The sequence below is a fragment of the Delphinus delphis genome, chromosome 10 (assembly GCF_949987515.2).
Source record: "Delphinus delphis chromosome 10, mDelDel1.2, whole genome shotgun sequence".
Lineage (NCBI taxonomy): Eukaryota > Metazoa > Chordata > Mammalia > Artiodactyla > Delphinidae > Delphinus > Delphinus delphis.
The window spans coordinates 32,185,914-32,198,279 of record NC_082692.2 but is presented as its reverse complement, the minus strand read 5'-3'; the positions used below and the strand labels follow the sequence as shown (position 1 = coordinate 32,198,279).

At 47.2% G+C, this 12,366-nt stretch overlaps 1 protein-coding gene across 1 annotated transcript in view; it reads right to left on the bottom strand.

Moving 5' to 3' along the window:
* Positions 1-410: 410 nt before the first annotated feature.
* The window catches only part of XPO5 (exportin 5), a 46,241-nt gene continuing 34,285 nt past the window's right edge, over positions 411-12,366 (bottom strand). Inside the window, exons 21-32 of the mRNA XM_060021761.1 lie at positions 10,429-10,529; positions 7,949-8,045; positions 6,994-7,130; positions 6,189-6,286; positions 5,565-5,611; positions 5,036-5,133; positions 4,347-4,409; positions 3,486-3,568; positions 2,925-3,032; positions 2,652-2,789; positions 2,284-2,448; positions 411-2,103 (exon numbers count right to left, since the gene is read on the bottom strand). Of these exons, the coding sequence (XP_059877744.1) occupies positions 1,966-2,103; positions 2,284-2,448; positions 2,652-2,789; positions 2,925-3,032; positions 3,486-3,568; positions 4,347-4,409; positions 5,036-5,133; positions 5,565-5,611; positions 6,189-6,286; positions 6,994-7,130; positions 7,949-8,045; positions 10,429-10,529 (1,273 nt within the window). The 3' untranslated portion in view covers positions 411-1,965. The remainder of the gene's footprint in view (positions 2,104-2,283; positions 2,449-2,651; positions 2,790-2,924; positions 3,033-3,485; positions 3,569-4,346; positions 4,410-5,035; positions 5,134-5,564; positions 5,612-6,188; positions 6,287-6,993; positions 7,131-7,948; positions 8,046-10,428; positions 10,530-12,366) is intronic.

The window sequence follows — 12,366 nt, the reverse complement described above, 5'->3', positions numbered from 1 at the left end:
CTGAAGCCCCTTGAGAAATGCCAAGCGTGATGGTTTCTGGGGGCACAGCCAGACCACAGGAAAACACCGTGTGCTGCTTAACCCATTTCCTGGATACCAGAGGAAGTTCCTGAGAGAGAAAAGGGTGGTCCATGGCAGTCAAGTCACATCAAGAGCCACACAAGGAAGAGTAACAGTCCCCTTGGGCAGCCCCTCTGGGTTAGGTCCAGTGGCCACCAATGACGACACTGAGAGAACGGAAGGGCCGCCTGGTCTATGTGTCAGGAATAGAAAGCTGCTTCTGGCTGGCATGCTATTTCAGAGGGTTTGACAGAGCAGGGCTGTCAGTCACAGTTCTTCCTGTCCAGCCCCCTTAGCAAGCAAGATGCTCACGAGGAACAGTGACCCTGGCGTACGTTACTAGTTTGAAAAAGGGAGATGGGGCCCTTTCTATATGAAATTGAGATTTTTACTGACATGCAGATGTGCTTTAGAGTTAATGTTTCTACAAAAAGGTTCTATAAACAATAGAAAACTTCTAACATGAAGTCACAGGATGTTAAAAATATTACAACACAATAAATACAACTATATCCTCCACAGCCCCACCGCAGAGAAGAGTAGGCAGCTAACAAGTTTGGAGGGAAACATGCTGAGATGGCCTTCACAGTGGACAAGAAGCCCAAAGCACCACCCAGGAAGAGGGGATGGACCAAGTCTGTGCCATAGAAAGCGCAATGTGGGGCTCCCAAGTCCGTTTCCCCAGCTTTGCCTCTTCCTGACCTTACCCTACCTGGGGGGGCCACACCAGCTAAAAGCTGCAGCTTCAGCATCGCCAAAACCCTGCTCAGGGGACTGGATCAATGCCAGGCCTCTGTGGGGAACACATGGACACACACTCTAAGTGTGTGTCCTTCTGTACAGATTAACTAGTCGTGCATCCACGTCCCCTGTGCTTATAGGGCCGTCCAGTGATGTTCAGAACAGACTGGAGACTCACAGGTTGTGATGGGAAGGCATATTTTTTTCTTTTGGAAATGGCCCATGAGGGAAGTGACCAGGGACCTGAAAGACCACGAGATTTTTGAAGGCACCTGGACTGAGCTAGTCCTAGGAGAGACCAGTGGCTTTGCCAGCTGCTTGTCACAGATGTAGCCTAGTTGGTCTGGGTTATCCTTAAATGCCAATGACATCATGTGACACTAGATAGGGTACTGTGGCTCTTGTGCCTGAGTGGACCCTGGGGACTGGGGAAACCACACTGAGGGGTCATTCATGGAGGGACAAAATGTGTGAGCTCTAAGGGATGTTACAGAGCGCTACAGACCCTGGCCCAGCCCTGGTCCCTGAAGGTACTAACATTTGATACTGTGCCCAGAGCTTAGCAGTGGCCTGTACCATGGATCCCATCAGGTGACCAGATTCTTGCTCAAAACAAAGCAGGAACTGGCCAAATTCAGTTCAGCACTCAGCACCTGACCCAGATATGCCCCTGGGGGATGGGGAAGGTCCCTGTCAGCCCAGCAGCAAGGGGGCTCAGTGGGACTTTCAACGATCCAGGAGAAACTCTGGCACAAGTAGTTCAGGGCTGAGCCCCCGCCGCAAGCCTGGCTTGTCGCAGCATTGGGTATAGCGCCCCTAGTTACCACTCTGCACAGGTGTATGGCTGCCTGGGGGCGGGAGGGCCTGGGGAGAAGGGCCGCTCTGCTCTAGCTTTTCTCTCTTGGAAAAGGCAAAGCTCCAAGCAGGATGGGAGATGCCTGGGTAACCTAGACAGAACGGTGAAGCCCTAACTCCCATTCTTGATGCTTTAGCGTGGCTTCCGGCCCTGTACAGGGCCCACTCTCTCCAGCTCCAGACCTGGATCTCTCTCCAGGCTGACGACGGTGTAAAGTGAGGTGGCAGTGGAGAGGGGCCTAGAGAATAGCTACAAAGGGGAAGAAGAGATGACAATAAAGGTCGAGGAAGAATGCCCAAAAGCTTGACTCAGGGTTCAAAGATGGCGGCCAGGCTTCCCTCCTCATTGTCCAGCACCTCCGCTTCCAGCATTGGCTTTGTCTTTTTGAAAAGTGAGGGGAGATTCTTAATGTGAACTTCTTTTCGGAACTGCTCGCCCAAGGGTTTCTGTGGAAGACAAACGAGAAAGAACTAATGCTGGGTCTCGAGTGGTGGGTTGTTTTAAAGATCATCTCACCATAATGGTCGTGGCTACAGCTGGTTTCTGGTTTGCCTGTACACACGGTCCAAGAAGACTGCAAAGGTGGTTGGGAGCACTAAGGAAAGGGTGTGAAGGGTGTGACCTACCCCAATGCACCCAGCAATGAGGCGTTTGAATTGGTCCTTCCGGCGCTTGTCAGCCACTTTCTGCAGAGAGGGGTTCAAAAGCTTGCAATCAAACTGGTCCAGTGAGTCCTTCTGAATTTCAGGGATCTGCTCCATCACAGCTCTTATCTCCAGGTACCTGGGACGCTGAGAAGTAGGGGTAAACCCACTCAATGGCACAGTTTTGGGCCCCGTCACCTTCCCTATCCCTTGCCACACCCACTCCTCAGGGGCAGCACTAGCAACTTGGCAGCTGCCTACGTTTAGGATTAAGGCCCAAGTGACCAGGAGCAGGCAGGCTGTGAGGGATGAAGCCGCAGCCATCCTGCCCCCAGGCTTTCTCCACTCACCAGCGCCTCATATATCTGGAAGGCCAGGTGGACCAGGGAAGCCATGCAGCCATCGTGCTGCCCATGCGTCTGTAAGCCCTTCAGCACACTGGTGAACAGCCATGTAACAGCATCTGCGAGCAGTGTCCCTGACAGCACCTGGGGAGACAGCTGTGCTCAGGGCCAAAGCGGGACTCTGAAGGCCTCAGCACCCTAGTTCTTCCAACTGATTCAGTCAATCCTCATGACCCAAACGTTTCATGAGGGGAGAGGAGAAAGGGTGAGTAACCATACTTGTTTGAGGAGAGGCCAGCAGAGCTGTGTGGTCGTCCTCTGGCACGACAGAGTATCCTTCCAGGCCAGGGAATTGAAGGCTGTAATTAACAGCGCTGTACAAACATCCTAACAGAAAAGGATGGAGAATTACACTGGGAAAACAAGTACAATGTTCTCTGAATTCTGATGCATCAGGAGCTAGAGTTTTAATAGGTAAGCAGGAAAATGATAGACGCAGCTACTGAAGAGATGGGAGTTTGTTTCCTCTATGTCTATCAGGCCATCCACAAAAGAAAAACTAACCAATACAGAAGAGAAAACCTACGTGCAGGAAAGAGAGCTCAGGCCTGGGGGAGGCTGAACACCAGGGACTGGTGGCAATGTGCCTGGGTGTTTTTCTGAGCCTTTGCCCATGCCAGCATGGGAACACAGTGGCCTTGTGCCTTTCCCACTGTTTTCTTTAAATCATATAAAGGCGTATTACCAAAAAACCCTCCTGATGGCATCAGAAAATGAGAAAAGTGGAAGCGAGCTCCCTGGCTGGGCAAGGAAAAAAATCTCGCCTGCCCCTCCACCCACCTCATGCTTCATTAGACATTTTCCCAGGTCTGTAAGCTCTGCCATGGCCGAGGGGGTTACCTCTGTGGCCATCATCTCTTCATCTGTAAGTAGAGACCAAAATGTTAAGCTCCATCCTTTCAGAACAGAGACCGTCCTTTCTGACAGAAGCCCACAGAGTAAAGGAGAGGTGAGTATCCTGGGCTGACTGGTGGTTAAAGGTACTAGGACAGCCCCCCAGCCTCATAAGAGGGTGTAGAAGCCTCTGCCCATGGCAGATCTAGAGATGCATCTAGCCATACGTTTGCAAAACAAGGAATTTTTCTGGACAGTTACCTAAAAAGCTGCAAATGCTGAGGATCTTTTGTCGTTAAACAAATATTTGAGGACCCACTACAGCAGTTACTGGGGATATAAGAGGAATACGACAAAGTCCCTTCCCTGCTAGGAGTTAAATTCTAGTGAGGGAGAGAAGTAATTAATAACACAAATAAAACACGTCAGGTAGTGATCAGTGCTGGAAGACAGAGCAGAGGAAGAACCCAGAGGCCGGTGTTGCTATTTTTGATAAGCTGGTCATGGAAGACCTCTCAGAAGTGACATCTGAGCAGAGACCTGAATAAAAAGCAAGGGGATGGGCCAGGTATATAGTGGGGAGAACAATCATTCTAGGTAGAGGAATCACCAAGCGCAGAGGCTCTGAGGAGGGACTGCTGGGGAATACAGCAAGGGGGCCAGCATGGACGAAAGCTAGGTGTACAAAGTCTCCTCCACACCAGACTGCTAGGGACACAGTTTCTATGGGAACTGACCTGGTTACAGAAGTAACAATATTTAGGAGCTTAATGGCTGACCTCCAAGGGCCACAACAGGCTCACTTACCGTCTCCATCCGCAGGGGGAGCAGTACCATGGTCAGCACCTTTCTTTGAAACACAGCACACAGCTAAAGCAAGAAAGCAGGGTTACTAGGCTTATTACCACCAGACGACAGCCGTCTCAGGCCAATGGATCCCAAACTGTCTCTGGGCAGGTGAGGAGTGGGGGAAGGTGGGATACCATCCAGGCACAAAGTCAGCTTCACCAACAGAAATAGAGGCATTTGACCAGACTGTGTTCTGGTCCCTCTTCAAGTTCAGTCAACTGGCGGGAAATTACAGAATTATCTGAGAGTAAATGACCAGGAGAGGATGCCTGATATGTATACTTGGTCTACTTTGGATCTCAAACAAATGAACTGACCAAAAAATAAAAATGAAATATAACCACCTTCATGTCTAAGAATTTAAAAATTTCCCTATCTTGACAAAGCTAGAAGTTATTCCTACCATTAATCCAACTTCCTCCTGCTATTTTAAACCATTTCCTCATAATCTGCCCTTAGTATGAACAACTACAATGCAGTTCACAATTCATAAAATGTCCTTAAATTGACTTAAGAATTACACAGTTTCTATTCAGTTAATTATTTCTTATCAATCTGTCAGTGTTGCTGCAAACATGTTACGTGAGTGACCAGCTTTTTTTCCAGAAAAAGGCTTGTCTTCTACCCCTGGTTCCCACGCCACTTACTGATCAGGTCCATGACTTCTCGGGTTAACATCCTCACCAGTTGTTCCTCCAGCATCTCTTGAGACTCTGGGTTTTCATCTGTTGTCTCATCTTCTCCACTGCAGAAAACCAGGGGCCAAGTTCCATGGGAATGCAAAAGAAGCAGTGACCCTAGCTAGACCTTCTGTGCCCACTTCCTTCTCCTGACTTCCTCTGGTCTACATTCCACTCAAAAGTTAGGAATGGGCAGCAGTGATCCACTGAGGGGCATTATTACTTGTGACTGTACCCAGTTGGCTTGAGGGGAATGGATCAAAATCCTAAGAATGTCTCAGCATTCACCTAAGGCAGCTGAAGGTACCCCCTATGAAGGCTTGAGCTGAGTCTGCCTAATGGTCACAGAAAAGCGATCTACCATCTGGGCTGAGGATGACTATAACCCACTGCTGTTCTAGCCCTGGGATGGCAGAGTCCTTCCTCCATGTCTACCTTCTCCCATCCCAAGCCTGGCTGCCAGCTCATCCATCACGGAGAAGAGAAGGTCCCTTACCACAGCAGGCTCCTCTGGTTGATGACTTGCCATTTTTGGGAAAGCCTCTGGGAAAACAAAAAAAGAAATCAGTGCTACACTAGGGAGAAAAGATAATATCTAAGGGCCACTTCATGGTTAGAATTAGCTGAAGATGAGTCCAGGTAACAATGACAGGGCCTTGGGAGACCCCACAAGGTTAAAAAACCAGATACGGTTTCTGTAACCTCTCCCACACCCACGACAAGGGCAGCATATCAAACACTTCTTTGCTTGGAAAGGATCAATGACATTTCAGAACTCCTGAGTCTCTCTGGACACACCTATTCTCTGCCCAGCTGGTCTCCCTGCTTAATTCCAGAGTCAGGGAAACAGACCCAGGAAGAGCACTCCCCTGATCACCTCTCCTCAGTTAACAGGAGGACAGGAGTAGAATCTGAGTCTGCAGGTGCTTTGCAGGCAATGGAACCAGTTTAGTTCTTCAGAGGGGCTGCTCTACCCTGGGCAGCAAGGGTGGAGTGGCTGTGCAGCCAGCCTGGCAGGGCCAGGAGATGATGCTTTCAGGAGCTCTTGACTTGTGAGACTCACGAGAGGCCACCCACTCTAAGAGGCCTCTTTGCCACCCTTTCCTGGCCAATCTCTTACCATGTGAAGGTAGGTGAAAAGAGGTCCAAGGATGGGAGACACCAGGGCTTCGTAGTGCTCCGGGGGACAGAAGAGCACCAGAGGCTTCACGAAGACCCATGCCGCGGCAGGTTAAGAAGCTTTAGCACACGAGCGCACACCCGTCGTTCTAAGGCACCACTCCCCTGCCAGGCTGGAACTGTAATAAACTCTCCTTACAATGTAACTCGCAGGGAAGAACCATACTCCCCCGAACAAAAACAAAGAGTCTGAATGAGCATGCAGTATGAGAGTGCTTCTTCCAAGAGAAGCACCTGACAAAGTACAGAAAAGGGATAAAAGCTTCATTTCTCATCTTTCCAAGAAATGGGATGGTAAGAATTTCCCCTAAGGAGAAAGAGCTTTCAACACCCCCTGGACTGCTTTCAGGTTTTTCCTTTTATTTACTTCAATCTTCTTGTCCTTCTAATGTGGCTACTATATACTGTCAGAAATGTTTCCATCTATTTCATATAGCTCAGCTCTGTCTCTTCTGGTGCTTCTGAACTATTCCTGTCTTCAATCTTCTGGCCCTTTGGGTTATCTAGGGAGTTTTTTTTTTTTTTTTTTTGCGGTATGCGGGCCTCTCACTGTTTTGGCCTCTCCTGTTGCGGAGCACAGGCTCCAGATGCGCAGGCTCAGTGGCCATGGCTCATGGGCCCAGCCGCCCCGCGGCATGTGGGATCTTCCCGGACCGGGGCACGAACCCGTGTCCCCTGCATCGGCAGGTGGACTCTCAACCACTGCGCCACCAGGGAAGCCCATCTAGGGAGTTTTGAAAGGATATGAAGCATGGGTCTGAGTCGGTAGTCAGGAATATTGTTCAAGTTGACGAAGGCAGAGCTGAGGAGCTGGGTGGCCAGGTGCTCCACGGTGTAGAAGTCCTGCTGCATGGAAGGGCCTGCCTTCCCTAGGATATGGAAACTGCAAGGGAAAATCATGAACAACATCAAATCCATTATCTGTTATCGCCAGCCCTGACTGCCTTGGGAATTTCTAGTCTACAAGAAGACTTCTCAGCTAGAAAAGCAATTAATTGTATTTTCTTTTTAAGAGAACTTTAGCTTAATCAGTATACTTTGAAGATGTGGACTTAATCTTCTTTCAGAAGGGAAAATAACAGCCACCCCCCCCGCCCCCGCCCCAACGTTTAAGGAAACATCTTGAAACCAGATTCAGCATCTTTTAAAAGACAGATGTCGGTACCCAAGATCAACAGTAGCCTTTCATTACTTTGTAAGTAATATGGATTTACGATGGAGAATCTTTTGTTAGTTGGCTGACTAGAGCACTGTGTTAGCGAGATCAGCGCCCTGGGGAAGATGGTGTACAGAAGGGCCAGTTACACCCTCCACGCCACAACCAGGACCCCAAGACAAAATATGGCCAGCTATCTCCCAGTGCCCATGAATAGTGGGCTATGAGAGTGAGGGGTCTGAGAAAATGCATCCCCATCACTGTAACGTCTACTTTGGTCTCATCACTTTATGCACTGGAAACAGACAAGTTGGCCGTTAAAATATCAAGTCATGGCTAGGACTTAAAGGCACATGTGACAATTAAAATAAAAATTGCAGGAAACCAGCCTGTTCATTTTTGACACTAGAATCATTAGTTTCCTGTCAAATTCTTTCCTCACATTACCTGTACACTAGAATTCTAGATCAGATGTCCAACCCAAGGCCATCCTATACAATGCATGTCTAGGAGGAGAATATGAAAAGGCAGCATTGGTTCCTTACCAGTTTTCATAGAGGGTGCAGAAGAAACGCTGCATTCTTTCTAAGACCGTTTTGTAGACAGGAGAGTCATTCAGTTCCAAGAGAGGCTGAGGTAATCCTACAGACAAAGATGGATCAGGAACCTGCTGCTCCTCTGCTGAGGGTCTCAACCTGCCAACACCCTCCCGTAGGCAGAGGTGGTTTGGGGGGCGGGGGGGGGCGTGGTGCTATAAATGCTAAGCAGCTGGCCAAGTCTTCTACCAGCTGGAAGTGCTAACAGCTTCCCTAAAGTGACTGCCACACTGTACTTGCAGGGAAAGGCGAAAGCTATTTAAGTGTCCAGGTTTGAGTACTCTAACTTTTACCTGGGTTTCTCCAGATGGAACTTGTACCAAAACACACAATGACAGCCCAAAATGATCTCTCCATAAAGTACTGGGAATGTCCCCCCCTTCCTTTTAAAGTCACAGAACCTCTTTTTCAAGCAAAATTTTATGCAAAAGCCCAAGGTGTATAGCAGATAAAAATGAAACCCACTTATCTCAGTATAACCATTGCCTTAAAAGATCTATACTTCTAATCAGAGCCAATTTTGTTTCCAATCTTGCTCCTGGTCGGAAGCTGCCAGAAGGAACTGTTTGTCCATTCTAGTATATTTTGGTTGGTCATACATTTCTATAGCAGCAGTTCCTGGCTTAATACGAATAACTGAAGGGGGGCAGGAGGGTAACAGGTGGTGAAGCAACACCTGATTTTTATATTAATAACAAGACATTTTTTGGACGTTTCATTTTTACTGGTGTCTCCAAAAGGGAGCTTAAGTGTAGTGGTGCCAAAGGAAATGGCCCAGGACCATTTAGGCCAAGAGAGATGGCCACGGGCCCTGGAAAGACAAGCTAACAGTCTTCTTTTCATTAAGTCATAGCTGAGGCATGCTCACTAGATTGCTTAACCATGGCCAGGCCCAGGCAGAGGTGATAGCCGGGGCAAAAACACACTGTCAGGGTTGTGATGGTAAGCCAGCCTATCCAGAGATAGGCACAAGGTTTAGACATCTCTGGTGTCTCTAGCTCTAACTTCTTCTTCTTTTTTTTTTTTTTTAATAAATTTATTTACTTATTTATTTTTTATTTTTGGCTGCGCTGGGTCTTCGTTGCTGCGCGCGGGCTTTCTCTAGTTGCAGTGAGCGGGTGCTGCTCTTTGTGGTGCGCGGGCTTCTTGTTGCTGTGGCTTCTCTTGTTGTAGAGCACAGGCTCTAGGTGTGCGGGCTTCAGTTGTTGTGGCACGCAGCCTCAGTAGTTGTGCTGTGCAGGCTCAGTAGTTGTGGTGCATGGGCTTCGTTGCTCTGCGGCATGTGGGATCTTCCCAGACCAGGGCTCGAACCTGTGTCCCCTGCATTGGCAGGCGGATTCTTAACCGCTGCACCACCAGGGAAGTCCTCTAGCTCTAACTTCTAACCAACTGCCTTGCCCTCTGTGTTCCAGCCACACAAGTCACCTTCCTATTCCCTGGACATATCAAGCTCTTTGCTGCATGCCTCGGAATCTTGCACCTGCCATTCTGTCTGCCTAGAATGCTCAGCATCTCCTTTTGCCCCCAGCCTGGCTGGTCCCTGTTCATCCTTCAAGTCTCCACTGGGAGGCAGTCTTGTGACTCCACTCCAAGACTGGGTCAGGTCTCCCAATAAACACTCCCACAGTCACTTGCCTTCACAGCACGTATCACAGTTATGATCGTGAAGTTATTTGCTAATGGGAGAAATGAGTTAAAGCAACATTCTGATCAAGGTAAAAACTGGGAAACTTGGCTCAGAAACTATTCCTTAAAAAAGTGATAACATACATAATACTTTACTGATTAAACCTATTTAAGCTTAATTGTTTGAATACTTTCCCCCCCATACACAAAAGGCAGGAAAGTACGCTAATATCCTTCAGGTCAAAAAGCATGGTTTAGGGCTTCCCTGGTGGCGCAGTGGTTAAGAGTCTGCCTGCCGATGCAGGGGACACGGGTTCGTGCCCCGGTCCGGGAAGATCCCACATGCCGCGGAGCGGTTAGGCCCGTGAGCCATGGCCGCTGAGCCTGTGCGCCCGGAGCCTGTGCTCCGCAACGGGAGAGGCCACAACAGTGAGAGGCCCAGTTACCGCAAAAAAAAAAAAAAAAAAAAAAAAAAAAAAAAGCATGGTTTATTCATAATCTAAAGGCTCTAACACATACTACCAGCTGGCAGCTGAAGTGAAGGAGTGGGTTAACATGGGGTGTGTGTGCTTCTGAAGACCTTCTCTGCATGATAAGATAATGAAGTAAACAAACTTGTTCCTAGAGAGCCTGTAGGAACTCCATACATGCATTTCTGAACAAACAGGTGGTCAAGGTAGTGCCAGGTGAGGAGAAGGTGACACAAGGCACACTGAAGCTGCATTAGAGGTAAGGTATAGAAATATAAAGGCATACAAAGGTATAGAAAACTTCAAGAAAAAAAAAAAGGTTACATTTCTTACCTAAAATAGCAGATTTTTCCACTTCAAGCATATCTAGAACCCTCGTAAAAGGTTCTGCCATTTTGGCTAGCATTTCTGGTGCATATAAAGTATTGTGAGTTCTGAAAAAAATAGGAATGCTACGTGAACTTTTCTTAGTCTGCTGGAGAAGGAAAGAGTGGGTTTCCATCTTGTAATTCAGTGATACTACATTTCCACATAGATACCTCTCTGTCAACACTACTCTTGGCAGGGGAATTTAAACGTTTCCCTGGAGGAGGGGATAGACTTGATGCTATTAAGTTTATTTGTACAGTATACAACACCTAATAGCAATCAACCACAAGAACTGAATTCTGAGAGAGCCGGACAACATCACAGTCTAAAGCTGGAAAGCAAAATTCTTTCAAACCTGAGACAATGCCAAGGCACTCCCAGTTTTCTGACTGCCCGTGATAGAGGATGAAATGTCAGAGGCATCATGGTTCACAGGCAGGAACACAGAGCAGGTAGTAACATGCCCCCATTTTTAGGATGTTTTGTCTCTGAATCAAGAGCATGGACCCAACAATGCTCTGGCAGCTGTTTAGTCTCCTAGAGGCACATTTGCAATTCCCAGCATGAGCATCTCTTCCCCACCAAAATGACTTACCTTTGTAAGACTACAGACCTGATCTACCTGCCTTCCACAGCAATGGCACCACGGAACAATCTATAGCCAGAGGGCATAACTACCTATTTCTCTTTTAAAAGTTAACTATAAAACATTTCAAATGTATAGAAAATTACAGAACATGGACCAGCAAGATTAAATATTTAAGATGAACAATGAAAAGATCATTTTAGACCATGCTTATTTTTTAAAAACCCTCAATAATGTTTTTTAAGTCTAACCATGTGCATTCATTAGTACCCACGTTTAAGCTGCCTTTTTATGACTGGATTATTCCACTTAGCATAGTCAGGGTTCACCCATGTTGTAGTATGTTGCAGAAATTCCTTCCTTTTTAAGGCTGAATGATATTCCACTGTTTGTATAGACCACATTTTGCTTATCCATTCATCCACTGATGGACACTGGTTGCTTCCACGTTTTAGCTATTGTGAGTAATGCCGCCATGAACACAGGTGTATAAATACCTCTTTAAGACCCACTTTCAATTCTTTTGAGTATATACCTCAAGCTGGACTTGCTGCTTAACATGGTAATTCTACTTTTAATTTTTAAATTTATTTTTATGCTTTTGGCCGTGCTGCACGGCGTGCAGGATCTTAGCTCCTCAACCAGGGATAGAATCCGGGCCACCTGCAGTGGAAGCACGGAGTCCTAACCACTGGACCACCAGGGAATTCCCACTATTTTTAATTTTTTGAGGAACCGCCAAACTGTTTTCCAGAGTGGCTGTACCATTTTACATTCCTACCAACAGTGTACAAGAGTTCCAATTTCTCCACACCCTTGCTAACACCTATTACTTTCTTTTTTCAACATTATTTTTTTAATGTATAATATCTTTTTTTAACATCTTTATTGGAGTGTAACTGCTTTACAATATTGTGTTAGTTTCTGTTGTATAACAAAGTGAATCAGTTATACATACATCCCCATAACTCCTCCCTCTTGCGTCTCCCTCCCACCCTCCCTATCCCACCCCTCTAGGTGGACACAAAGCACCGAGCTGATCTCCCTGTGCTATGTGGCTGCTTCCCACTAGCTATCTGTTTTACATTTGGTAGTGTATATATGTCCATGCCACTCTCTCACTTAATCCCAGCTTACCCTTACCCTTACCCATGTCCTCAAGTCCATTCTCTACCTCTGTGTCTTTATTCCTGTCCTGCCCCTAGGTTCATCAGAACCAGTTTTTTTTTTTTTTTTTTTAGATTCCATATGTGTTAGCATATGGTATTTGTTTTTCTCTTTCTGACTTACTTCACTCTGTATGACAGACTCTAGGT